Here is a 27,780-nt window from a genome sequence, read left to right as displayed (position 1 = left end):
GCTCTTTCCCTTGTGTACAGAGATTTCAGCACATTCTGTCATCTTTCAACATAATATAATCCACTGTAGATGCTTAAATTACTAAACTATATGTAAGAGTTGGCCTCATTGATGGTTATTTTTTAAACAATTATGTTACTCCCCTGTTGTCATTTTACCACATTAGTTGTGATTTCTTCTACTATATTAGTTTTCAGAATTTTGTAATTTTCTTTCAATAAACTAAAAAATAAGTAAATATAAAATAATGTTATCTTCAGTTCAATGTATGGTTAAAATACTTTTTTGAAAATTATCGGTTCAAATATTTTAGAAACATGTTTTTGCTATTTCGGCATCTGATCTAGCATGGATAGTATGACTGCGCAATTACCGCGAACCTGCTATTAACTATTAGGCCAGAAAAAGTTGATTAGAGCAAACTATGCATACTTATAGTACAGTTCACTGAGTAGGTTTAATGGACAATGGATTTGTGTTACAGTTGAGACAACATGCAACGGCTTGCACTTTACTGTTAAGTAGGCTATTCTTACCAATGACGAGGTGGATTGAACGCTGTTAGCTAGCTTTAGCTTGTTTAAAGTTAGCTAACTGTATTGTGACGGTAGGCAACTTCTGAGCTATTATAAAAATGTATTTAACTTAAAAGATTTCCTACCTCAACATATATTAAAGACTGAAACTAACTTTAAAAGTGTTTTGTTTAAATTTACAGGTCCTATGTTTATCTCCGATTTATGGGATGCTGCGTTCAGGTACTTTGAACCTTGTTGGCAAATTAAAATTGTAAAATCATTAATCGCAAATCGAAGATTTTCTTAGCTGGTTTTATTTTTGAGCTACATATATTTCTACACTATGTTAACGATAAAGGTAGTAAAATGTTGTATTTATTTTTATTAGCATTTTATTTTTGATAGGATGTTGCCTTCAGGTATGGGAGATCTTGAAGAGAGGGACGTTGAAAATTACATATTCATCACGTCACATAATGAAGTCGCTATTATACAGTCCGGATTACACGATCAGATTATAAAACATAAGTAGCTGTAACGTCAAACACTACATTTTCAAAATCTGTTGTATGGTTACATTTGTATTTATAATTAAAGTGATTTAAGTATAACGGTGATTAAAATTTTTTTTTTTTTTAAATAAATACTATTTACGCAAAGTTATTGTATATTAAGTCTAGTATAGAGGTGTTTGATTATAAACAAACTTGCGATGCTACGATTCTTTTTTTAAATATGCAATATGTTATTAGATTTTAAAGTATTCCATAATGATTCTGATTAGATAGAAATAGATTTTGTAACAGTGGATTATATTGCAAAACCTGCAAAAACAATGCAAAAACCTTCATTCTGACATATTTCAAAGTAACAAGACCCAGAGCTGCAAATAACTTAAAAGGGGACATGTAATGCTTAATTATAGTGAGAATTCAGATTATAAGAGTGTCTTTACAGATAAAAATATACAATAGCCATGGATGTAATATGCATTTCGATTAAGGCATAGAACAAAAGATTATTTAAAGTACAGTTACTAAATCTGAAAGTGGAAAGCAAGCCATGCTGAACTGTGTAATCTAAGCAACTATATCATAGTTTAAAGCTGCCTCCTTAATAGGTGTTTGATGTAAGCTTTAAAAACTAACAAGAATTTTTCAGACGACACAGAAATTCAGCGTCATTGAGCTGTTCCCTCACCATATCTGACAGGGCATGGATGAATGGTTTAGATCACCAGTCGAGGGAAAACAGCAGCAGAATCAACTGGACTGGGCTTTATACACACAGCTGACATGTTCAGAAAAGGCAGCGGTAGTAGTGGTACATACTGGTGGGCCTCACTATTGTCCTATTGATCTTGCATTATTAAAACCCCACAAGGAAAGCAATTGAGTAACCAGAGCTCAATCTGACATTGCTCAGCATGCAGTCAAGCATTGTTTAATTAAAGCTGTTTCTTTTTTAATTATTATTTTTAAATATAAAATGTGTTCGATTTTTGTCACTATCAGACTTATATATTCTAGCAGAAATGTGTTTAAATTTAACATTTAGAGTAATATTTTGACTTGATAATTTGCTCATTTGATGTACACATACAATTGACAATAATTCCATAATAACTTTATAAGTTAACGAAGATAATGGGCCATCTGTTTCGTTTAATAAAACTAAGTAGTAGCACTAACACAACCATTCCTTCAGCAATATTTTAGCTGTTCAGAAACCCAAACTGAATAATGTCATATGATGGTCTCCTTCCTTGTCACTTCCCCTACAGGAAGCCATGGGGTCAGTTTGAGTTGAACCGCATGTCAGGATTGTCCCCACATTGACCTGCGCCTGACTGGCCTCCCAGCAAAAAAAAAAAAAGAAAAAAGAAAAAAACTCCTGTGAAGGTAAGAGGAACTGGGGGTCCCCTCCCCTGGAAAAAAGGTTCCCTCCCCTTGACAGGTCCACAGAGCCCCAACCACCTGCCTGCTGGGTCAGCCCCATATGAAAAGGGAAGCTCTTTGTAATCTGACGGGGATTACACCACCCAACAATGCACCACTGAAAGAGCGACAAAGGCCCTGTATCAAACGCCGCTGAGGGGGAGCATGGCTATGATCTCCCACTACTACCAACACTGACTCCTCTGCCACCTCTCATCTCCACAAGGGCCTCTCCCCCTTTAGCATTTGCTGCCTCTGTCCTCCTTCTGGCCTCTCATCTCTAGGATCTGGCCTTTTATCAGCGCATTCCTTTTCATTTGCATTGCGGTGTGGGGAGGGACAGCGGGTCTCTGATCTGATAGCACCAGGAGAGAGAGTCAGAAGGATCCTCAGGGCATGAAGGGTGTCTGTTTGAATGTATGTGCATCCTGTCCTGCAAACACACACACCACATTGCATTCTCCAGATAGGCAGGGACCTTTTTGCAGTCCAGAGGGACAAATAGTAAAGCACCCATGCCTGTCTTTCAAGCTCTGTTTGTCTTTAATCTAAGAAAAGGAACTGCAGCTGTTTTGTCAAAAGTGAGGCTGAAATACTGTGAAAAGCTTTAAAAGATATGATAAAAAATGGGCTGATAACTCAAACCATGCATTATACTCCAACAATATGTGCAAAACTATTCACATAAATCACTGTGGCCCCTTTGCAATGACAAAAATCTGACCCTAATTTAAAACATGTAACAGTATATTCAAGTCCTTGATTTAAAAAAAAAAGAGAAAAAAATGTTTGGCTTGATTCTTAATAGTTTGTTGTAAATGTTAGTGTTGCTCCAGGAGATAAAAAGAGTTGCGTTTACCTTTTGGATTTCCTCAGAATCATTGTATTCCCAACCCACCCATTGCTCAAACATATGTCAGTGTAGGGGGGCTTTTGGTGGCAGCGAGGTAAAAAAGTGATGATAGATTGAAGACACAAAAGACAGAAGAGCAAATGTGTCGCGCTAAATCTACAACCTTCAGTCAGCCTCACATTGACTGACTTGGAGAGTTATCTCAGCTTGTACTCAAATCAATGTTAGCCCTGAAAGCATTGAATGGAAAATCATTCAAATTGTATTATGTTAGAATATATGAGCCATTTCAAAATATTAATTCAGCATTATTTGAGGTGTCTGTTAAGGATAGCTGTTACAGCTAGCAGTGCGTTGACTCGACTGAGTGATTACACACCTCTATTACATGTGATATATGAATGTGTGAGAGGGACCTATTTTTCATTACAGAGACATTGTCCCTAGAGGGAGTTGTTAAAGAAGAATCTATAAATTATCTGCCTGAAACAACTGCCCCTTGTCATAAGCCGGAAAGAGGGGAAAAAGAGGAGAAAAAGAAGGGAAAAGGGAAGAACAGCACTATTTGGATTGAGAGAGTGGGAAGATGCCAGAATAATGTGTCTGCCGTTGCTTGTGATCCTGTACACTGCCGCCTCGCCCCCTGTCCAGTTAATTGGAATACAAAGCAGAGCAGGGTCGATGAGAGAGCGGCGGTGGGTGAGGATGAAGAGGAGGTGGAGGGGGGGGTGGTAGCTGCTGTCTGTCTCCAGCAACCTTCACTGCTCGCTGGGAATTGACTGGGGAACCAGCAAGCGAGACCGACACACTGTCACTGGTAAAATGAACTGTCACCTTGCATTTCTCAACATCCTGGCACCATCGAATTGGCCGCTTTGAACCATGTGACGTGACACTGATTGAGTTCTGGTTTTCCCCAACTGGGCTCTAAAGGAAGGAGAAGGTTTAATTTCAAGTGTGCAGGCTCTCCATGCAAAGTATCAGCCGCTGGCACACCAGTGTCTGAGCAGCCGGCATTACTTTAAACCTCCATATCCTCATACCAAACCTTTCATGGGGGCTTTATTCTTCCTCACCACCCCTCATTATTTCATTGTACTGCTTCGTTACTCTGCCTCTCAGCTAGTCTTGTTTTTCTTACGGCATATAGTCATGGCGGTCTGACAGGCACACAGAGGAGGAAAACTATTAGGGGTAGCCATTTGGATCCTGGAAGCAATCCCAGGGAGTATTAAGACGTTAACCCTGGCCAAGTCACTTGTCTCTCTCAGTTACTATGCTGATGGAGTGGAGAAAGGATCCAGTCGCAAGGGGGACCCTGGAGACAGGAGCTTCAGGTCAGCTGGCGCTTCCAGATCCAATAGAGCCTGACTCAGATGGGGGATGGTTGTCAAGAGCCTCCCAGGCATGGCTATAAAGAGGCTCAGTGCCAAAACAAAGGAAGATGAAAGTGTGCCATTTATACCAAGACAGCATCTCTCCAGAAAGCCTCAAAGATCAGCAGTCATGGAAATATGTTTAATGTTCATAAACATCCACAGAAAGATAATTAAATGTGTACTAAATTTATTTAATTTATATGTTTAAGCATATTATCACTGTGTCATGAAATTATTTTTTCATTGTTGTTATTTATATAAAAACATACAGGTAACTTAATATATTGTCTAGTGAACTTACCAATGTTTTCACTTTTAATAATATACATTTACTGAGTCAGGGTGTGTCTATGATGCCTTCTTCTTCTTCTTTTCTTTTTGAGGGGGGATACATTAATACATATCTGTAAAATTTAATTTTCATTTAAAAAAGATTTTTAAAAATGCCAAATTAAATAAGGAAAAACTTAATCAGAAATCCCTTAAATGTAAAAACAAATAGAAAAGCTCTCTGTGAAAACAAGAGAAAGTCGATCCTTCTTCCAGGATAGGCGGACATGCAGAAGATGTCATAATTGCAGAAAAAGCTTTATCATTTCCCACAAGATGATGTCATCTGATGCCTTGCTTTGTCCAGCCAACACACCTGAAACCCAAAGATACTAACTTTAATCTCATGACTGACAAAGAAAGGCATTAAATTGTGACATTGAATACAGCATGGATATTTTTGTCTTTTTATTGCTACTAAAATGATTATTCTGTCAGCACATATGTTGTCTATAATTTTTCTGCAGATTGATAATTAGTTGCAGCTTCTTCCTTTGATTCAACTCACCCATTTTCAGGTCATCTGGTCTTTTTTCCAGCACTGAATGCATGCCACATCTTAATAAAGGTCAATAGAATATAAACATGGAAATAAGCACATGATTTAATTACTTAATCAATTACACTGCTAATTTTTATAAATACTTGAGGATGCCATCAATAAATATTTTGGAACATTGCTCTTCTGGAATGTATATATAATTTCCAGAGAAACAAATGGTTTCAGCCCAAAAACATGTTTGATACCTGCCAATAAAAATCACTCCTCTGTGGTATCTCTTAGATGACCAACCCCCTGTTATGCCATGAATACTGTATCTAGTTTTCCCTTTGAAGCCTGGGGACCCCACAGAGTGACGTCTAACAGAGGAACTGGTAAAAAACCAAGGAAGTGAGCCTGGCAATAGACTTGTAAAAGAGCCTGCAACAACTGCCAGCAGCATGGGGTACAAACAGCACCGGCCTGACCTCAAACAAAGTGCAGAGGGGGGGACAAAAGATGTGCAAAGTATCTGAAATGAAATAAATTGGCTGTGCTGGATTTCTTAATTGTTATGTTTGCACAGTAAAGTGTTTGTGATTTTATTTGTGGCTATCGTAGGGATTTTCCTTTCATCACTTTGTGCTCATAAACTATTCTGTGCTCCTCTCTTTGCCTTCTGCTGGAAAATGTAGGGCTACGCTGATCGGAAGGTGAAAAACATCCTCCTCTCCCCCAGCTGAACATCTGTCTCTGCGGTGTTGGCTGCAGCACCGACTCTGACACCTCCAGATGGAGAGCCTGCTGGGAGCACTGAGGTATTACCTACAGAGATGGCAGGGATCACACCCCTGGAATGAAGTCCCACGCTTGTTTTCCACACCGTCCCCTTTTCTGTTGTTGAATCTGTCACTATTCACCATATTCATTGTCGCTTCCCTAGCCCATGGCCTTGTGACTCATCTGAAGAGGATTTTGGCTTGTAAGGAAATGCGTGACATCAAATCTCTGAGGCCTTCTTTCTAATTTACAATAATGGGATATATGGTATTTCAGCTCTAACTTCTATTCAGGGAACTGTATTAATTTTTAATATAGTTGTGAAAGAACTGCATACTCCTGGATGTATTTTAAATGACTGCTGATTTTCATTTCCTAAAAACATGATTTTCAGAGGCTTTAAGGAGATGAGGGTTCACACAATCTTCAACATATAGCTTAAATGTCCCATAGCCCGATTAATCTCAATATTAAAAGCAATACCTGCAAAAATCTAAAGCATAAGAGCCCTAGAGTTTACCTCCCTGAGCCACTCTGGCATCTTGACAGATTGACTCTGCATTCATTTGTGCCTGAACTCTGAGTGAACCTCAGCTTTCGAAAGAGGGGCATCAACAGGCCAGTGCTGTTGGGTCAGAAACTGTGTGTGCAAACCCAACACCCAGAGCAAATATTGAAACTGCTGCCCCCTCGCCATCAGAAGAAACAAGGTGGTCAGGTCCTGCAAGTGTTGAGCTAAAGCTGAAGCCATACACCAAAATGTTAAATATTCAACTTCTCCCTGTGTTTAGAAAAAGTTTCAATCTTGTGAAATACATATGCATCTCTGTGACAACCTGTGTCAGCTGTATCTAAGCAGAATTCGGGTAACAAATCAAGGGGTGAGACCTTGCTTCCTGGAGTTTGTTGTCATGTTTAGAGCCCCTGGAGGTATTTCGAGGTGAAAAGGTCACTCTGTACCACCCCATGTGTTGTGAAAGATTCCTCTTGTCACATTATGCAAGGGGACTTTGGTGGGATTATGAAGGTGAATGCATAGAAAATAAGTTTTTAATTATACACACACAGAATTAATAATTTTCTCATCAGAAGGAGGCAATTTTGTCTTAAAGTTTTGAAGATGTGACTTAATATGGATTATCACTTTTTTCCATGCATAACAATTACAAAACTTGTTTTCATTTTATAGACTTTATTAGGCTAAATTATCTGAACAATTGTTGGGAAATACCCTGTAAATAAATAGTGCAAACAGTGACATTGAGGAGGTACTCCAACACAAAACACAACATAAAACGATTGAAGTATAAGAATGGATGAAAACACTTTTTTTTAAATGGTTCCTCACATTCAATTCAGAAGTCAATGCACATTAGCAGACAGTCAAACCCTGCATACTTCACAAGAACACAAGCAATTTTCACAGTTTATAGTTTTTTCTGGAATGGTGCAACTTTGCTGTGGAAAGCTGCTCAAGCCTCCACAGTCATTTTTATAGTCATTGTTCACAGTTTTCCCCCTTTTGCTTTTGGAGGGTTGTCCGAGCCAGAAAGTTTGTCCACTGGTGCCGGGGAGCTGACCAAAGCGCAGCCAAGCTTCTCCCGTTTCTTCTGCTTCATCCTGCGGTTCTGAAACCAGATTTTCACCTGCGTCTCATTCAGTTCCAGACTGGCCGCGACCTCCACCCGTCGTGCCCGGGTCAGGTATTTGTTGAAGTGGAACTCCTTCTCCAGCTCTGTCAGCTGCTTGGTGGTGAAGTTGGTGCGGATCACGTTGTGCTGGCCGGGAACCCCGAACTCCGACTGGACAGCTGTGGGGAGAAATGGGTGAATGGATGATGGAGTAAGAAAATGGCACTCATGGAGCTGGAGAATGATAAAGGTGAGTGAACAAATGTGAGAGCGAACAGAAAACATATAGATTAATTATTTTGAGATACGGCGGCATTGTGGTTTACGCAATATTTACGCACGTGTTATTGTCCTCATGCTAAACAGCACATTTAGCTCTAATATCAACTACAAACCTGTTTTAGGAGGATTCCTCTTCACTTTCATCCAGTCAAAAGTTTTAGAAGTTTCCTCGGCATGCTCCAGATCCTTCTCCTTACACTGGGGCGGTAACCTCGCATAAACACTTTCTGAATATTCTTGCTGCCTCTGATCCCCGTTGCTAAAGTGCAGATACTGGCTGGTCGAGGCAACTCCAGGCCCACAGCTGTCTCCTGTATAGGGAGCCATGTTTGTTCCGATGGGTGAAGCCTGTGCATTAATAAAGCTCCGGTCCTGATCAGAGGCGAGGCCGTACTGTCCGTACTCCAGAGGTGACCCATACATGTGGTTCCCCGGAGCTGAAAACTGCAGATCCAAGTTGACATGAGTTTGGTGGTGCAAGGGGAGGCCAGGAGACTGGTGGGGCGCAGAAGCTGCGGCCACTAAACGACCGTCCGGTGCGTAACTATCACTTGTTGGGCAAGAGGTGGACATGTATCCATGGTTTAAATTTGGGTATCCGGCCTTGGTGCTGAAAATATTTGCTCCCCGACTGCACACAGGATAATCTAAGTAGGAGTTCATCCTGAATCGGGGCCTGGTATTTGTTCAGAACTGATCAAAACTGAGCAGTCATTAATCGGTGCTCCCTTTGCCCTAACCTTAGGTAAGTATGTCAAAGCTGTAAAACTGCCTTCCACCCTCATATCACCTTCCTGACACACCATGTGACCTGCTAAACGCCAATGGCAGAAGACCTACAGCACTCTGTCAAGTCTGCAGGCTCGTCCATCAAACGGGTCGCATTTACATGACAAATGCTTCAATCAAACTCACCCATCCATCTGATAAGAACACAAATATCAGGACACATAAGCAAACTGCAGTGTTAGAGAAGCTCCAAATAATAATAATAATAATAATAATAATAATAATAATAATAATAATAATGAAAACTTGACTACCACTGCAGGTGTTGTCGTTTTAAGGTCATAATATTCTTTATTTTTTTCTAATGAATTGTTTTAATTTCTGGCCTGTCTGCTCTCGAAGCATCGTCTTTATTTGTTTGTCGTGCACTAATTCTGTTTATTTATCTGCTTGAATAGAAAACAGAACATTAAGTTAAATTCAATCTGCATTCTAAATATAATTTCGATCCAAAGCTAAATGCCAAAATATTCCCTCAGCCTTTGGACAGCATGAATAGTGCAAACAGACAATGTTGCCGAAAAAGTCAGCGCAGTGAATTCAGTGATCCATCATGACTCTTTTTAGAGACTGACAGCAAGTTTGACCCATTTTGCCCATAAAAGAACAAAGACACATTTAAGAGCCAAATACCCCCGCGCCCAATGCTTTTTCTCTCCGCTTGTAAATTAACAACACTGATAGGCCAACTATGTAAAAATCTTATAAACCCTTTAACGTACACAGTTATAAATGCGCCCCGTAGCCCAATTAAGCAACAGTTAATGTAATGCTATAGTCCTCAAGTGGTAATTAAGCTTTAATTTAAACACAAAGGAATAAAGATTTTTGCAACTTTCAGCAACGTTTTTGGCTCATGGAATTAGGTTTGAATCTGGAGATCAAGCCTAGATAACAACCCATCCTAAATACCAATTAACGTGTAATTTTACTAAAATGTGAGGTGGGTCAATGCGTAAATGTAACCCCCCAAAACAGTATAAATACGTCAATTACCAATAAATAAAATGGTGGGCTAAAAATTGGATTTATGAGATAAATAATACTGGCTGCATACTACAGATGAGTAAGTTTTGGAGCTTGCATGATTCTGTCCTGAGGAGTGCAGCTCGATAAGAAGTATGACTCGTTCAGGTCATCGCCTCTCAGATTTGGGTTTGTGTGTGCGGAGTTGTGCGGGTTGAACCGCACATCAAACTGCAGGCCGTGCGTGAAACCCGGAGCTGGATATTTGGAATATTCTGTCGGGTATGCCGACTGAGAATGCTGCTGCTGCTGGGACTTGAGCGGTGGAGAGACTGGCTGGTAATCACCATCCAGATGGACATAACCTAGGCTCGCTAGCGTGGGGCTGCCCGAAGCAGAGGGGGAGGAAGGGGGTGAGGAGGAGGAGGTGGTAGTTGTGGTTGGAGCTGTGAGGCCCTGCACCTTTTGGTCCTTCTTCTGCTTCATCCTCCGATTCTGGAACCAGATCTTGATCTGCCTCTCGTTAAGGTTGAGCAGGCTGGCCATCTCCACCCGCCGCGGCCTGCACAGGTATCGGCTGAAGTGGAACTCCTTCTCCAGCTCCACCAGTTGCGCGCTCGTGTACGCGGTGCGTGTGCGCTTGGAGGCCGAGGTCGCGCTTGGGCACTTCTCGTTGATAGTGCAATCTGGGGAGACAAATGTGGGGAAATGAGGTGTCGAAGAGATTACAGTTACTTCCAATGAGTCTCTGCTGCGTTTACTGCCATTTCCCAGTTTTATTAATTGCATCTGTTCACATGATTTCACGGGGCGCAGCTTGAAAACTGAAAAAAACAAAACAAACAAAACAAACAAACAAACAAAAGGAAAAAAACAAATAAATGAAATTAAATCTAACATATAAGTAAAACAAAATTAAAACTAAAAGAAATGGGGAAATCACCAAAGCAAATATAAATAAATAAAAAAGGTGCAAAGATTTGTGTTGAGATTTAGAGGTTGACATGAAGTTTAATGGTCTAAGATCTGTCTATGAGTAGTTTTTCAGTGTGTTTTGGTAAATAAAGTCTATTACTGCCATAAATTATGTTTTAACTTAATCTTTATACATTTTTAATCCACCTTAAACAAACACGTAGTTGTAAATAAACTTGAATTAAGTGGACATATTTATAAATTATAAATAAAGGGGATTACAAGCTTAAATGAAAAAATCTTAATATACCTGTTTTATTTAGTTATGAGCTGTTTATGACTGCATTTCTGCATGAATTTAATGTTTAGTTTACTTTTGTGGTATTTTAAAATTGAGTTATCAAAATGCATGATATTGTTTTTAAATGACATCCTTAAAATCCTTTTAATTTAAGATGATCAACTGTAGCTTCATTTAAAGCCAGCTGACCTTTTGAACCTGCAAGAAGGAAATTTAAGAACCGAAATTATCTCTGTAAGATCAAAAATGACAAACTAAATCAAAGAGGCCAGTTTTGAACTAAATGTTTTCTCTTTTTTAATGTCATACAGACCTGTGATTCTCCTGTCGGGTTTCTGATTTGAGTGTCTGGATTCTTTCATCCAGGGAAAAATGTTTCTGCTCATTGTAAACTTGGTGCTTTGCGGTTTTGACCTCCGGGGAAAGGTGCGCTCAAGCATTTCCACGCGTGTCGGTGCTTGATTAGAACACCCAAACCCAGAGACACCATCCAAAGACTCGCCGAGGAAGCCGTGGCGGCGATGGTGGTGCATGCTATGTGTGGCACTGATTTTCTGCTTTTCCATGAAATGTGCGCCGGGGCCCCCTTTGACCTTCTGGCAAAGCGCTGGCAGCCAAATGTCACATGGCAGGTTTCCAGAGAGTCGAAGGCTTCAGGCCTGAGAGGAACCAGGAAAAAGAAAAGAAAAAAAGACTGAGACAGAATCAGGGAGGAGACTAAATGATCCATCTTATCAATTCAATAGTATCCTGACATGAATAGCAAGCCTCTCCGGGCTTGAGAGGCTAAATGAAGAAATTAGTGCAAAATCCACATAAGCTAATCCAGAAAATTCCTCATAACCACAGTTTTTATTTTACTTGCGTTGGCTCGTTTTAATTTTACAAATATTAAAGATGTCAGTTTTCAAATAGAGCTTTTCCCCCTGAGAACAATCTTTTATTTAACTCCAAAAAGATTCAAAGAATTAAAAACTAAGCAAAATCACATATTTCATGTGTAACAAATCCGACGTAAATACAAAAAGAAAGAGTGTCTCGTTGCGTTTTCTGTGGCGTTTCCTGAAATTACATTAGGCCTTTTTCTGTTAATACATAACAGTCTTTATTCAGCTAATGGATAGTCGTGTTAGGATGGGGAAGAATGAAATGTTTTATCACAACCTACTAAAAAAACTCATCAGTCAAAGGCAAAATTACACAAAAAGTCTATTGTGCAATGCAGCTGTGGTTGGTTTATCCTTTTTCTTTTTTCCAGCCATGAATTTCAGTTAAATTAAATTCACTCTTGTTCCGAAATTAAGCTATTATAACGCAGCAGTTTAAAAGACGGGGAGATAAGAGAGAGAAAGAGAAGGAGAAGAGAAAAAGTCTGGAGGCATGCAGCTTTATGAACTCTGGATGAACCGAGGCTGGAGTCAGGCTCGTAAATCATAAAGACACATAACCCAGTCCGCGGTACAACAGCTCGGGCTGCCTTACCTTCACGACCCACATTCATTCCGCGCTGAAACAAACACACCAAGCTCTTCTCACCTTTCCTTTTTGGAAAAATATTTCCCAGATTAGAATAATCCTCGTAGAGAAATCGGCTCTGGCTTTAAGGTGGTGTGATGTGAGCTTTGAGGTGAAGCGGAGTGGACGGTGTTTCTGCAGCTCAGACCGCCCTGCGTTGCATTTCTGCACAGTGTTAGTGTTTGAGTGTGTGTGTCTGTGTGTCTGTGTGTGCAAAAAGAAGCATATTCTGCTGATCGTGCAAGCTCAGTTTCACATATGGTAATGGCCCAGCAATAAAATTAAGGAAGTTTTTTTTAATGCCTTTATATAAGCGAAATTGATTACCTTTTATATCTTTGTGGCAATTAAAAGAGAATTACATTTTTCTAAAAATGAGAGAGGGAAAAGCTTAAATATTTTCAGTTTCTATTTTTTGTTGAAATATTCAACAGGGGAAACCGTCTGAAATAATCCCCTTTATGTGCTAAAATAACACAAAAACATAATTTTAAATGTTGCCATGATGCATTCAAGGCACTTATGTGAACACAAGCAGCCATATTTAATTTTGTTTAAACAACCCTGGGAACACATCCAATGGTGCAACAAAAAATATTGACGGGCCGATGCCAAAGCGACCATAAATCACTCAGAGAAAGAAAACTGAGTATTTAGTTTCCACACAAACATGCATTACTTCGTCTTTATGTAATGAGTTCTTTCTTTTTTCGTTCCTAATTTAAATAAGCGATCGGACAGACTCATTTCAAAGCACTAAAGTGGAGACAGCCAGTGGTCAGCACAGCAGCGTCCATTAAAAAGTCTCCATACAGGAATTGATGCTGTAATGAGGCTGCTGATTTGGCTCTGCATGGTGACGATCAGACTGCTGTAGCCGATCGATTGGCGGTGCTTTGATCTCTCATCTTCACGTTTAGTTCCGTCGATTTGATTGGATCTTAAAGGTAATATTTAACTAAGTGGCGTTAATTCATGCAAATTGGTACCTTTGATCTCTGATGTAAAGCAATGCACACCTTTTGTAGTCCCCCCCAGACACACAACATTAACTGCAGACCCACTGAAGATACTGAGGCTTTTTCTATATCCTGAGTAATATGTCCTTCAAATCTCTGGAAATTTATAGTCAATGGAAATTATACTGGTATATTTTACCTGCAGAGGATGCACTTGGCTGTATTGCCCTCATCTAATAATAAAAATATTTTGTAGCAAGGGTAGCCCTGCATTTTAATCTGCTCTTAAGACTAAAAGCTCCTATTCTGCAGAATGTCTAAATTTAAATATTATGAGGGTTATGAGCAGCCTATTAATCTTATTAGCAACATTTAAACACTTGCACACTGAATAAATTTAGCTTGTTGGATGTAATACTAATTACTTGCTTAGTTTGCTCATTGCATTGTGGATAAAAAGCCAATTTAATGTCGTTTCTGCTTATATTACGACTTTTATGTAATTTCCTTAACAGTAAAATGACACAAAAATGTTTGGGATAGAAATTTAAAGCAGTTATTCCTGAAGATAACTATTCATGTTTTGATTCATTAGATCAGCAGGGATCATTGTGTTGTGTCTTTAGCTTTAACAAAAACTTATTAATGGGTTGATCAATCAGTTAAATAATTTCTTGACTCAAGAGTAGTATTTGCCTTTGAAACGTAGGGGAGGGATTGCAAAATATCTAGTACCTCTTCATTGTATTCAAGAACAGCACTCTAGGATACAGGTGTACCAACAGCATAAGGTGGTCAATAATCCATAAATCTTGCTTATAGCCTATAAAAAATGCCATAAAAACACAAAGAAAATCAGTAATAAGTGCTCTGTTTGTGAAATAACCCATATTCTGATGTATGAGAGGAAGTGGAGGTTGGCTGGATGAGGGTGGAGGTGAAGAAGTACTGAATAAAGATATACAGTGTAAATATAAATACACATTTGATCTTTATGGACTGTAGATATCACTCACATATATGACAACATGCCTGAGCTTCTCTCCCTGTCTTCAGGCTGGCTGTCTGATGTGTGATGGACATGCACAGTCCTCCCTCTCTTCCCCTCCACCACCTCCAACTCCAACCTCCATTCAGTGTGCAGGCCTGCTGACAAATGCAGCTCTCTGCAACCTCTCCTGTCAATTAGCTGCAGGAACCACGTGTCCGCGGGCAGAGGCAATTTATTGCTCTGAATTAATTCAGGGACAGTTGAATCAACAGTGGCAGCAACTTGATTTCCCACTGACAACATAAGCAAGCCAATAAATAAAGTAATGCACTAATAAGTAAACAAGATAGATTTATATTAATAGTATGTTCAAAGCATTTATAATCAGTAGATAAGCAGATAAACAACAGATTTAAGTGTTTATTTGAGTAACTGTTTACAGTTCCTAAGTGGAGGCTGTACAAATTATAGTGATAGAAACAAATCTTCTTAAGACTTTGACATTAATAAAGACTTAAAATGTCTTTATATCTGCCTAACTACACTGTATGGTAACCTTTACGAATGCTGAATATATGCGGATCCACCCACAAAAGAAACTCAAACTCGCTCTCTGACGTTGCATCCTCTATTGGTAAAATAAAACTTTAGCAAACTCACTTTTCTCTTAGCGATCCCATCTTCTCCTCAAGACAGATTCTCCTTCCAGTCCAGTGTGTCGTAGCTGTTTGTTGAGGTCCTCCTCACATTTCCCTGGCAAACTAAAACTCCTCCTCGACCACAGACAGTGGCTGTGAAGAAAAGACGTGACAAATGACGGGCCAAACAATGCCCACATTCATGGCTCGTCCTGCAACTCTCCCAGATGTCATATTCTCTAACAATGTGGTGCAAAGGGAGGGGGAAATGGGGAAGAAGAAAAACACTCAAAGTCTGCTGAAGGCCTGCTGCTCAGTGAGTAAAAACTCCACACAGATTTCTGTCAACACACCACAACTTAGAAGCTGCTTACACTCAGCTGGACATATGGAAAGCAGCTTGTTTTTTCTTCCCTTTCAAGGTTGTTTTTCTTCTCCTGGAGTCGAAGTGTCATCGCCTACATACTCCCCAAGATGCAAATTTGTGGCTGCTGCTATATTTACACAAATTCGGATCTACAGGGTATATATAGGGGACAGGTGATCAGTCTCAGCAGATGTCCTGAGAAAATCCTGGAAGAGTTAAATCATTGAGACCAAAATAATCCAAAGTGTCATATGTACAAAATGATATGTCTGTTTCTTTTAACTGTGACACTATGTTCATATGTTCAGAGATGATAAAATGGCTTTTAGTAATAAAAAGAAGCCTACACTGTTTTATGACACATTCATAAGTCAAATTAAGGGGTTTTATTATTATTTAGTTATACATAATTACATTCTAAAACAGAGAAAATGTTCCCAGGTACTAAAAAATCTCTTGGTTTGTGTTTGTCCCTTTTAATCCAATAGTAACAAAGTAGTTCTGAACATTGATGAAATTTATCATTGCCTAGTGTCTAATAATACAGTAAATATGCAGTTTTAAATGCTAAAGTTTAATAAAGTTTGAAGTAAAAATTATTAAAGAAGCAATAAAAGGTTTAAAAAATTAGGCCTCCTGTTATAAATATTAGTTACGTATTTACAAAAGACTTAATACAGAAATCTGCAGTCATAAATGTCATTGATTAAGTGTCTAATACATAAATATTAACAATTTGGCACTTCTAAAGATTGTCTAGTATATTGTTTAAAGTGTTAAATGAGCTTTTTCATAGCTTAAATCATTAATTATGCAGCTATACATGTTGATGTAACATTGATTACATCACATGAATTAATACAAAAATCTGCAGTAAAATGTGAGCAAGTTCATAAAGGGGCTTGATCAGAACCTTTATTAACTTACTGCTAATAAGTGGTTTGCATGTTAATAAAGCCTTATTAAAGAAGCTGTTATAAATGTCAAGACGTCATTAGAAAAGGGTTTTATTCACAATTTTCTGTTATAAATGAGAAAGTAATTTTAAAAAATCAACTTTAAACTTTAAAATTTATGTTTAGAAATGCTAATTAAGCATTAATAAGGGTTCTTACATATATAAACTGTAGTACTACATTTTAACAAGTCAGTAATTAAAGGTTAGAAATGTAAGAAAAAAGTTTATATTGGCTCAAAATTTAAAGTTTAGTTTTTTTAGTTGTTAATAAGATATTAGTAAAGGTTCTGATACACTTAAATGTTTATAAGTCATTAACAGAGTGTAAAGTATTCAGCACAAATGTACAGAGGTTTTTCTTGATGTCCTTTAGAAACTTCCAAAATGTTAAAATGTCTTTATATATTTGTGCTCTACAACTTAAACCTTACATATACACCATGTATGAAGCATGCTCGGGTAATAAGTCATAACATTCAGTTGTTTAGTAGAGAATAGGATCCAACTGAAAGCGGAGGAACATTTAAACTAACCATCCATCCACAAAGCCTGTACTGAAGAAAAAATGGTCTTAAGATATTCTAAACACCATGAATGAGTTGTAGAAGCTGAATCTGAGTGAGCTGGTTTCATTTAACAAATTCAAAGAAATCTGAAGCAGAAACATGTGACTCCAAATATTACAGCTGCCTAATATAGCTCTGCTTTGAACCACAGTGGCCGATCATGACCTCTCTTGATATCTTTAGCCACTGTATGTGTGTTTTGATGCTGCCACAACACTTGTGTAAAAGAGTTCTGATTTACTTGGTTAAACAAAGGTTAAATAAAAGAAATAAAGCTTTTATTGGAGAAAACCTGGTTAACTGTTATGTATTAAAATTTAAACCAAAATAAGTGTAAATAGGACATGCTAGAGGTGTTTGATGAAGACTTGTTCTGTGTAGGAAGGGGGTTCTATGCTGATTCCTTTGGGAGAAATATTTTAATGGCTTTTATATTTTCATTTGTCTGTAATAGCTTATCTAAAAAACATTAACATAATAGTTGCATATTATGAGCACTTAGAGAATGGATGTAGCTGTTTATGTGACTGTCATGAGATAGAGTATATTCACTAAGTCAGTTTACTACTTTTTGGGATTTCAGGTTTATTTGCTCAAAGTTAAAATGAGGTGATGAAAGATGAAAAATTCACGTTTAAATAAAAAACTACAGTAAACGTTTTACTTCAGCCCATTCCCAAAGGGTCACAATGGATGTGAAAGGACAAGACATAATAAGAGGTTTTGGACTATTTTGATCATTGTTTCTATTTAATTTTTTTTTTTTTTTTTTTTTATTGTGAAATGTTTAACAATCAATTATCTTCAACTTGCAAAAGAAATATTTAAACAAACAATCTAAGAATTCTAAACACCAGGGGGATTGTGCAAGCAAGAAAATAAATAAAGAATAAAGTAAATAAAGTGTTTTATTTTGTCTTAAACTGGCTCTTAAATTAGGTCTTAAAAAGAAAAACAGCTTCACATCTGGTTTATTCAAAAAGTCTGGGGTTACAGCATAATTTCTCCCACTCAACCTTAAAGAGATAACCAACAAAACAAGTTCTGGTTTTCAACTGTTCAGCTCAGTAACCTACATGCCCTCAACGATAAGAGCCCGAGTGGAAAGGGAAGGGGGGGGGGGCTCATCCATCATCCACCGAGCCGGTCTGAGGCGCCCTCTGCTGGCAGCGCAGCTGCATTACAATGATCAGGTGTTTAGGGTTAGAGGCACATATACAGATGTTCCGCATCCATGACACGATTAAAAAAAAATAATAAAAAAAACAGCATCATCAAGAAAAAACTCACTCAAGATGACACTTGTTTTTTTGTTTGTTTGTTGTTCTTTTTATCACTATTATGAGATAAGTAAAATTGCACAAAATCTCACTTGAAATACGGAGGAGAATTAAATGCGTACTGATCATTCCTTCCAGTTAAATTTAAATAAATACCGCTTTCTTGTGCGCATTGGTTATTATAATTGATGTAACATTTTTAATAACGATATTAAGTGATCTGAAATTAAGGCTGAGGAAACAGGGTTTAAAATCATATAACAATCTCTGTAATGCTTTTCTATTGTGTACATTTGCAAAGTAAACAAACTGGAAATCCACGCAGTTTGTTTAGTGCGATTTTTACCCAAACTAAAGGGACTATATTTGTAAATATATGATGAATCAAGTCTTTTTGTAAGTTATTTTTTCCTGTGCGGATACAGACTTTTGTTGCTCAGCCTCGTGGTGACAGTGCAGTCTTCCCCCTGACGCATCTGCGGCTGCAGTCTATCGTCTCCTGACCCAGCGATGATCCCCCGCCGCAATGAATTATGCATGAGATCCGGGTACAGATTACCCCTATCAATATGCAATACTCATTACGCTGTTTAAATAGCCACTTAATAGTTATGAATTTGTGGAAAATGTCTGGGACCTATATAGCGCACCACTGCTTTTAACTTTTTTTTTCTACCTGTAATGAGTTTGAAAGGACTTTGATAACATTGCAGAAGTCTTTCCTGCACATAACATCATTATGTTTTATTAGTGGCCGGTGGACAAAGCGCCATAGGCCGTGGAGGCTGGGATTTCTTTATGCCAAACCAGTGAAGCCTGTGTCCAGCTCGGAGTTGTCCGAGACTTCACCTTTGGCCGCTCGGTGACTTGACAGATCGGGATAAATCACTCCAGGACCTCGCTCAAGTTCGCTCTATGGCAGCTCCATAAAGCCTTAGAGAGGCTTGTTTTCCCTCCACATCACTTAATGATAAAAAGTAATTTCATTTTTTTATTATTTCTTTCTTAAAAAAAAAAAAGAAAAACAATTTAAAAAATAGTAGAAGATGTCAATATTTACTGAGCAGAAATATTGACGCATGAAGCCATTTTCAAAGAGCAAAAGGTTTTTGGATCTTTATTCTAACCCGACAATAACCTAATAAATATGTTTTTAAAATTTCTAAGAAATGTGGCTTCGATATTAAATTTTAGGAGTCTAAACAATATTTTTAAAAAACAAAATTTCCATCTAAAACGACCACAATAAAGCCCATATTTAGACTGTAAATTAATAGTAAAATTTAGTGTTCCAACTATTCCAAGTTCTCTACCATCTTAAACTAACTAAACATGACTGGACACCACTTCCTGCTCCTGTCCAGCCTTTTCCAGTCCCATCCATGCAGTTAAGCCGTCACTTTCATTCAAGGTTGTGAATTATATAGTACATTGTCTACTCCCCAAAACCATAAAACCAACTTTATGGACCTCACGTGACTTTTCACAGTCTGTAAGTAATATAGGCCTATACAATCTTTGGTAAGGGGGTATTTTTACCAACTTCATCCTTGCCTATACCTGTATAGCCATTGCCACTCTTTTTTAATGGGGGATTTTTTTAATCACTTCTCACATGGAAAATGCAAATCTCGCTGCTAGGAGGTCAGAAGAGGTAAGCCTGAAAAAGTCTTCTCTTTCACTCTGTCGAGCCAAAAACTGCATCATCATCTTAAAGACTATCGTTTCAACAAGTCTTAGGGGTTAATCATTAATTTATGTTAAAAAAAACAGCCCAGATGTTTTGCAGTTCCAACTTGCTGCGTAAAAAGACTTTAAAATGTAACTTTCCATTTTATTTGTGTTTATTCTAATTGATAATTCAGTCGAGACGCGTTCAAAGCAATCGAGGGAAACTTTATTTTTCAAGCGCTATGAGTTCACTTACAAATACAAAAAGCTTATTGGCGAAAAATGCTTACATCACTGCCTATCCACAGAATAATCCTTTGCACTAAAAATTTATCACATTGACAGGTTGAATACACTTGCATTGCTCATAATTAGTTCTAAACAATAATAATTATAATAATAATAATAATAATAATAATAGATGCACAAAATATCCTAGAGCTACACATTGGCTTGTTTATGAAAGTTTATGGATTTTGGACACAGGTTAACCATCAAAAATAGCAGTAAAAGTTACACTAAAGCGCTTTTGAATGGCCCCAAAATACATTTACATTACATTCAATGAAGAGCAGCATATGGTTTGGGAAACTTTTTCTTTTTTTCTTTTTTTTATCTGAACTGTACAATGAATTTACTCCTGTTAGACCGTCAAGTTACGATAAAGAGCTCAAGTTGAAACACTTTCAAGAGAGAAAAGATACAGAGAGCATGGACAAATACCCCAGTGATATTTACATTTTTTTCTTCTCCAAATAGGACATCTAAGCTATCGTAGTACAACAGTAAACTAAAAATGACATTTTAAGACCACATAATACTTGTTTTTCTATCACAATGGCATGCTGGAAGGTGCTGCGCTTTCAATAGCTTTACAGTACTCATGGACTCTTTTTTTTCTTTCTTTCTTTTTTAAGTTTTATTGTCGTTTTTACTCTCCCCCAAAAAAGTTAATCAGTTGTGGAAGGCGCTGCCTCCTGTTACAAGACTCATGCTTTTCAGTTTATTGTCCTTCTTCCACTTCATCCTGCGGTTCTGAAACCAGATTTTGATCTGTCTTTCGGAAAGACACAATGCGTGGGCTATCTCTATCCTCCGCCGTCTGGTTAGGTACCTATTGAAGTGAAACTCTTTCTCCAGCTCTAGCGTCTGGTAGCGGGTGTACGCAGTTCGGGCCCTTTTCCCATCAGGTCCAGTCATATCTACAATTTTACAGAAAATCCAGAAAAATTAACAACTGCACTGTAACAACAGGGATTTTTTTCTTTTCTGTTTCTTTTCTGGCTTCAACATGAGGAGTGTGTGTTATGAACAGAGGGGTCACAGCATGAAATGAGCTGATGCAAGGGTGAAGCATGCAATCAACACGACACATAACAACACTCAGACGCCACGGTTATTATTGCCTTTCTTATCTCTAACCCTCGCCGACAGCCTGTCTGCATATTTTGCGCACATTTAAATGCTCAAAATCTACATCTCACAAACTCTCCAGCGGCAGTTTAACGCCGGACCTTTCCGACATCAAAGGAGCCCATAAAGACTTTACAAATACTGCCCTTTTTTCATCCACACCAGCCTGCTCACTCATGCAACACTTGACAGATTAATCGCACAACCGGCTGCGTGACATCCTTCCAAACAAAATATTATAGATGTATAAATATACCATGGCTTATGTGCAGTTTCCGCATCCAGGGGAATATTTGTGGCGTTTGGCAATCATTTGGTGTGGGAGTAGAGGAGGTGGCGTTGGGTTCCTGGTGCTGGTGCTGCTGCTGCTGTTGCTGCTGCTGCTGCTGCTGCGCCCGTGATGCCGTGCTGGAGCCGCCGCTGCTGTGTGCGCCTTCCTCGCTCTCAGTGGCAACAGTGGCGTCCTCTATCTCCGTGAAATGAGCGCTGTTGCTTTTGTTGAGATTGTTGCCGACCGAGGTTGCGCTCCGGTCTGAGGGAGGAGAAGGGCTCTTTAGTTCCAGCGGCTCCCGGCTGGCTGTGGCGCACGACGGCGGCACCGGATCTGGAGATGAGAGAGAGCAGTTGGGCGTCTGTCTGTAACGGGCATCCTGCCCGAATCCCCGGGCATCCTCTCTCACAGCCCCGAAGTGGCCACCGGTATTGGTGCGGTTCACGGTTAGGTCCATGCCATTGTAGTTGTAGCCGAAAGACCCGGAGTGCATGGTGCCAGGGTCTCTGAAGGAACCGCTCACAGCGCCGTTAGTCCCATAATTTAGTAACTGATAGTCGGAGCCATTTGGATAGCGCCCTGAGAACGAGTTTACAAAGTACGAGCTCATTTGCTTGGATTTTTAAAGCCTCGATTTGTAGATCTTTGTCGCTATAATCCTGTGTGCTTGCACGATTTATGGATGCAATCATGAATTATAAGCAATGAAGCCCTACTGTACTTTGCCAGGTATGCGGCCAAATATGGGAGAGCGTTCGGGAATCACGTGCCTTTGTTGACCAGTCGTAAATCCTCACTGATGACTTCAAGAGGTAATTCATGCTCCATGGTTACAAATGATGACGAAATAATGGTCGTTAGGCTCCAGTCAATGGTGCCTCCCCGCTGCGCCCCAACTGCCGCGCAGGCAGCGAGCGCCATCTTCCGGACAGAAGTGGCATTGCTCCACCGGGACGCGCTGTCAGGCCCAAACAGTCCATCCATCATTTATGTAACACGCTGATAATACAGGCCACAAAAGGCTCAGGTAACACATAACAAAGACTTATCAGGGGCAGTGTTGTCATGTTATGCTACATCATGTCAAACTAGAAATTATTTTAGTCTTTACACTTGCTTTATATCAATTTAAGTCGTATTGTGACTTGGAAAGAAGTGCAGTGTAGGGCAATAATGATAATAATATTAAAAAGGAGGAATGAAAACATTAGATTTTTCCAATGTACATCAAAAAGCCTTTATTTTATTTACAATTTCCTAAACAAAATATTGCACACAAGAATCCACATGTGCATTAACATGAACAACAATAAATAACATGTAGAATTTCTTATCTGTACAAATTTAACTCTTGATGGCAAAGCATCTAGACTACCACAGACTCACAGAGCAACTACACAATGAAAGACAAAAATCTCCTTAAACTTCATGAGCATTAAATTAAAATAATGATAATAAAAAACAGGGCTACAGTAATGAGGTAACAACATTGTCAAAAACTATAACACAGAAATTTATTTACATTTGGCAATTTTTTTTTCTTTCTTTCCTTTTTTTCTTTTTTTTTCATTTTTGCATAGTCCTTTGAATAAACAGACAAGCACGAGGACAAACAGTGAAGGACATGATTAATGCGGACAGTGTTACCGTGCAGATACTGAATAAAGTCACTCTACACGTCTCTAACATTGGATTTTTGCAGCACTTCATATCTACAAAGAAATTATACATCATTTTTATTTAGGGGAGGTTGGGTAGTGTGCAAATTAACACACGCGCGCACTCATGCCTTTTTTTTTCATGTTTCAAATGTCCCTTTAGCTCTTTTTCTCCGCCTGCTCCTCTTCTTCGGGTGTTTTTGAAGGATTTAGGAGTTTGTTCTCCTTTTTCCACTTCATCCTGCGGTTCTGAAACCAGATTTTGATCTGTCTCTCCGTCAGGCACAGGGCGTGGGAGATCTCTATCCGGCGCCTCCTGGTCAGGTAGCGGTTAAAGTGGAACTCCTTCTCCAGTTCAAGGGTCTGGTAGCGGGTGTAGGTCTGGCGGCCCCTGCGGCCACTGCTCCCAAATGGGCCTGCAATAAAAAAAAATGAATTAATCAGTTAATAATTAAAGGTAGCGTTTATTTTAATTTGTAAACTGATTTGATGTTCCTTTTAAAAGCAATACATTGTAAAGTTGATTTGTCTATTTTTTTGCATAAAAATTCAATTTTTGTGTAAAAGGTTGCAAATAATTGACTTTACTATCATATTTATGTCTAATTTGAACATTTTCTCATATAGTATTAATTTAACAGCCCTCTAACAGGTATTTCAAGGTGGCACTTAAAGTCTTAGGCTTTGTTTTTAGTAAATTATACAACTAAATCTTGCAATAAGACCCATTTATTACGCAAATGACGCACATTACAGAGAGTTTGCATGCATGCTATTTTTAAAATGTCATTAACGTGGCCCTGCTGTATGACGTGGCCATTATTTGTGCTATATTTCATCTCTTATGGCAACTACTGATCAGGGATGAGTATGCTACGTGTCTGTTCTTGACATTTTCAACTAAACTATTTTATTTCGTATTTTTAAAATGTTTAAATCAACTAATCATTTTAAAGGGCTAATGTGGCACGAGCTTTCAGTAGATGCTCGGGTGATGCAGGCCCGTATCTGTGCGTGCGCTGGAGAGTGCGCGCGTGTGGTTTGTGTAACCCTTCTATGTGACGAGGATGTGGTAGCCAAAGCCCTGAAGGTGCATGAATATCCGCGCGCAATCACAGTAACCACAAGCTTCAACTCTGCGATCATCTAATTATTTAATGAGTGTTTTATGTGCGCGTGTGAATTTGAGATGTTCCATAGCTGACGGTGGCACGTCTCTTGTCGGAGAGGTTCTCTTCACGCGTGACAACAACACAGTTAAAAAAAAGAAAAAGAAAAGAAACAACCGAAAACGTTTCTACTCACCGGCGGAGCAGGCGTTCATCCTCTGCATCCACGGGTAGATCAGGGTGGAAGACTTGTCGTCGATGCTGCTGCTCATGCTGACAGTTTGCTCCGAGCACTCAGCTTTGCGTTGCTGATGCTCCTGACTGACAAACAGCGGCTGGTCCTCGCGGCTCGTGAAAGCGCACGAGCCCTCCGCGTCCTTGTAGAAAGTCCCGACCGGGTTGTAGTCACAGGGCGCTGCGCTGCTGGCGCGGCCGTAGATGGCTGCGGCCGCTGCGCCCGTCTGCTGGTAGTAGGACGCCGGGTAAACCTTCTCCTGCATGTTGGCCGCTCCATATGTGGCGGCGTTGGAGTAGTGTCTTAACGGATCGGTGTATCCCGAGGAATATAGCGGTATCTGACCCAGGAGAGAGTCCTGTCCTCCCGGCAGAGACACAGGAAAAGTTGAGTTAACGAAATAGGAACTCATTGGGTGGACAACGGGGTGTATATACTCCGGAGGAATATGATTTGTTGTCTTTTATAGTCCAAGTGGTTTTGCCATTACTTTATCGGAGATTTGGTTTTTGCTGAAAGGGGGGGTTGTGAGGTGCCACTGAATACAGAGGGGAAGTGTACCATCTGATCAACCTCTGGCCAATCACCGCCTTCTGTGCTTGCACTATTGCACCCATGGGGGGCTCTTGTTGCGCGCAGGAGTCCCCGGTGAATCGAAATGAAGCGCTAGAGCTTGTCGGTCTTCACGCACGCTCACGCATTCTCTCTCCATCAAAGATGATCACAGAAATGCACAGTTTAAAAAATTATGCTTGCTTTTCTTGTATGCAAATAAACACGCACAAACTCTCCCTCCAAAACAAAGACACACTTCAGGACTAAAAAAGCAAAAACGAAGGACGTCACCCTCTCAGCTTTCCTGTGCCTCAATGATCTCACTTCCATCCTTAATTAAAGCATCTTGGATCACAAACACAAATAAATGCATTATGTACACTGCAGTTGACAGAAATCTGAAGAAGAAGCATTTACTGATTTAAGTGGATGCAGAATAAATAACGCTCATATTTTACTCTTCAAAGGTGTGAGCTCATCTTGAGTCCTGATTCCCCACCAACTCTCAAGCCCACACAGACGTACAGGGGAGCAACGCAGAGGATGCGCGCGTGCACACACGCTCATCATTATCATCTTCATCAGCTTATCACACAGTGATCAATTGCATGATCACTTCACACTTGCAGATAAGTAAGTAAGTAAAGTAAAAGTGAAATACACACAAACACCATCTTTCCTTGTGGATAATTATCTATTATTTTATATGATTTTAGTATTAAGCAGATAAATACTTATTAGTGTTATTGCTGCTCTATTTGTGCACGTACAGATTTAGTTATCGATTGTTATAATTATGAAACTCCCAACTGAGTTTCTGATTCTGCCCTTAAATCCTTTCCACATCTTAGAAGGGATGATCGTGCAAAAAAGAAAAAAAAACACAAATTTGATCAGTTAAGTGCCTTTTTTTACCTTTATCTTTGTTAGTCCACTAGAAATAGAATTTTCAAACCTGGAAACATGTTCATTTTATAGCAAGACCCATAAAAAATTGATGATCAAAATATCAGCAAATTATGAGAGCATCTAAATTTAAAAATGAAGGATTTGAATAAAAGAAATATGTACATACAGCAGGGAATGACAAGTTTTTATGTCAGATTAGAGCTCTAAAAAGGCACAAGATAAAATAAAAGACAGAAAATCTCCGCATAGTGGCCATAAAAACAAAATAAATAACAAAAACTATAAAGCGGAGATCATTGACTCCGCATTTCCCACTGAATTAGAAATTAGCAGCACCAATGCAAATGTCTGTCCAGAGTTGGAAATAATGTGTTAAAACACAGACGAAAAAGCGCAACGAGAGGAAAGCACTGCGCATGATCGATAAAAGGACATCTGGTATGTTTTTTTCTCACTTAAGTACACAAATAAATAACATAAAATAACATACAAATAGGATCAAATCTACCAAGGGAGAAATTGTGGACATGTTAAGCTAATTTTAAAGAAAAACGTGTCTCAGTGATGGCGCAGGCCTTGTGTGACCCTCATCACCGCCAACGTCGTCATCATCAAAGTCAAGCTTGTCTGGCCTGCAGCCGCATGGGCATGATATCCCTAGCTACCAAAGGGCCTCAAACATAGAAAATGCGTCCATTTTTAGATGTTATTATTATTATTATTTTATTTTTAGCTGAAATGTTTTTATCATGGGCGCTTTTGAAGTCGCTGCAGCATCTCAAGGGTTAACCAGACAGCAGCTGGCTGCACAAACAGCGCAAGAAACGACGCAAGCCACTTTGGACTGGCTAATTACTATTTCTTAAAGACAGATTTCCTCTTTTCCAGTAATGTAAACACCAGGCCATACAGTGACAGTCCAGCCACAATAGCAGCAGCAGCAGAGTACCGGTGCTAGGTTATCTACTGGCATATTAGAAACATGGTGCCCTTACCTTTGTTGATAATCCATCATTTCCATGTGTGGGTACCACTCCGCAGAAACTAAACTCGCTTCCTGACAGTCCTTGTCGCCCCAAAAATTCCCACTTTGTTTAAATGATATCATGAAAGTATAGTCCCTTCATCCTGGAGTATGATGATCCCTCATTTTCACGAACATAAAGCCACACAAGTATAAGCCACATGAACATGGCGCACAAGCCGAGGAGTCGTGCAGAGGCTCAATCATCCACTTTTGGAGAAAAAAATTCAGCACACAGCAGCCACAACAAAACTCAACACGCGTGTTGCTAATTCGAAAGGCAAAGAAAAAGGTTGTGTTACTTCTGTTAAGTGAATGAGCTGTGGAAAACAGCAGCTGCAATATAACCTCATGGGAAATAAGTTCCCATTGCTGCTGTCCACATGACCGCCAGTAGCCAATCCCAGAGCCCGGTGAGTCGTAAACTTCCGTGGCAAAGTTGTAAATTTTCATAAAACCGCAGAGGTTTTTGCGCTTTTGAGAGGCTTTCTCTTCGCCA

General features: G+C 39.2%; 3 protein-coding genes and 1 long non-coding RNA gene across 6 annotated transcripts; 1 reads left to right on the top strand and 3 right to left on the bottom strand.

Annotated features, from left to right (window-relative positions):
* Nucleotides 1–183: 183 nt before the first annotated feature.
* LOC121632189 lies at nt 184–8,010 on the top strand. Of its 3 annotated transcripts, none has more exons than XR_006008896.1 (4): nt 184–758; nt 2,302–2,419; nt 6,194–6,316; nt 7,940–8,010. It is a non-coding gene; the product is annotated as an uncharacterized LOC121632189 (long non-coding RNA). The 3 variants fall into 3 exon arrangements; XR_006008897.1 differs by lacking the exon at nt 7,940–8,010 and having other exon boundaries at nt 184–607; nt 719–758; nt 6,194–6,650; XR_006008895.1 differs by lacking the exon at nt 7,940–8,010 and having other exon boundaries at nt 6,194–6,650.
* On the bottom strand, nt 7,483–9,065 carry hoxb1b (homeobox B1b). The gene is made up of 2 exons (XM_041973429.1): nt 8,305–9,065; nt 7,483–8,088 (listed from the first exon to the last, which is right to left on the bottom strand). Exons 1-2 carry the CDS (start codon nt 8,852–8,854, stop codon nt 7,784–7,786), a joined length of 855 nt encoding a protein of 284 aa, XP_041829363.1. The 5' UTR covers nt 8,855–9,065; the 3' UTR covers nt 7,483–7,783.
* Nucleotides 9,066–20,456: 11,391 nt separating this feature from the next.
* Nucleotides 20,457–22,401, bottom strand: hoxb5b (homeobox B5b). Its single transcript, XM_041973428.1, has 2 exons — nt 21,777–22,401; nt 20,457–21,309 (listed from the first exon to the last, which is right to left on the bottom strand). The coding sequence occupies exons 1-2, from the start codon at nt 22,399–22,401 to the stop codon at nt 21,062–21,064; spliced, it is 873 nt and encodes a 290-aa protein (XP_041829362.1). The 3' UTR covers nt 20,457–21,061.
* Nucleotides 22,402–23,172: 771 nt separating this feature from the next.
* On the bottom strand, nt 23,173–25,205 carry hoxb6b (homeobox B6b). The gene is made up of 2 exons (XM_041973430.1): nt 24,755–25,205; nt 23,173–23,865 (listed from the first exon to the last, which is right to left on the bottom strand). The coding sequence occupies exons 1-2, from the start codon at nt 25,203–25,205 to the stop codon at nt 23,609–23,611; spliced, it is 708 nt and encodes a 235-aa protein (XP_041829364.1). The 3' UTR covers nt 23,173–23,608.
* Between the last annotated feature and the right edge of the window lie 2,575 nt (nt 25,206–27,780).

This window comes from Melanotaenia boesemani, chromosome 21, assembly GCF_017639745.1.
Source record: "Melanotaenia boesemani isolate fMelBoe1 chromosome 21, fMelBoe1.pri, whole genome shotgun sequence".
In the NCBI taxonomy this organism is placed as follows: domain Eukaryota; kingdom Metazoa; phylum Chordata; class Actinopteri; order Atheriniformes; family Melanotaeniidae; genus Melanotaenia; species Melanotaenia boesemani.
The sequence above is the reverse complement of the archived record's forward strand: the minus strand, read 5'-3'. Positions and strand labels throughout refer to the sequence as shown.

Bases quoted from the DNA above. Each gene is read 5' to 3' on its own strand.
- hoxb1b (XM_041973429.1), bottom strand. From the start codon at position 8,854: ATGAACTCCTACTTAGATTATCCTGTGTGCAGTCGGGGAGCAAATATT. The intron at 8,089-8,304 runs GTTTGTAGTTGA...TTCTCCCCACAG, and splicing joins GAGGAATCCTCCTAAAACAG to CTGTCCAGTCGGAGTTCGGG.
- hoxb5b (XM_041973428.1), bottom strand. From the start codon at position 22,401: ATGAGCTCGTACTTTGTAAACTCGTTCTCAGGGCGCTATCCAAATGGC. The intron at 21,310-21,776 runs GTATATTTATAC...GTAAAATTGTAG, and splicing joins GAAACTGCACATAAGCCATG to ATATGACTGGACCTGATGGG.
- hoxb6b (XM_041973430.1), bottom strand. From the start codon at position 25,205: ATGAGTTCCTATTTCGTTAACTCAACTTTTCCTGTGTCTCTGCCGGGA. The intron at 23,866-24,754 runs GTGAGTAGAAAC...TTTTTATTGCAG, and splicing joins GATGAACGCCTGCTCCGCCG to GCCCATTTGGGAGCAGTGGC.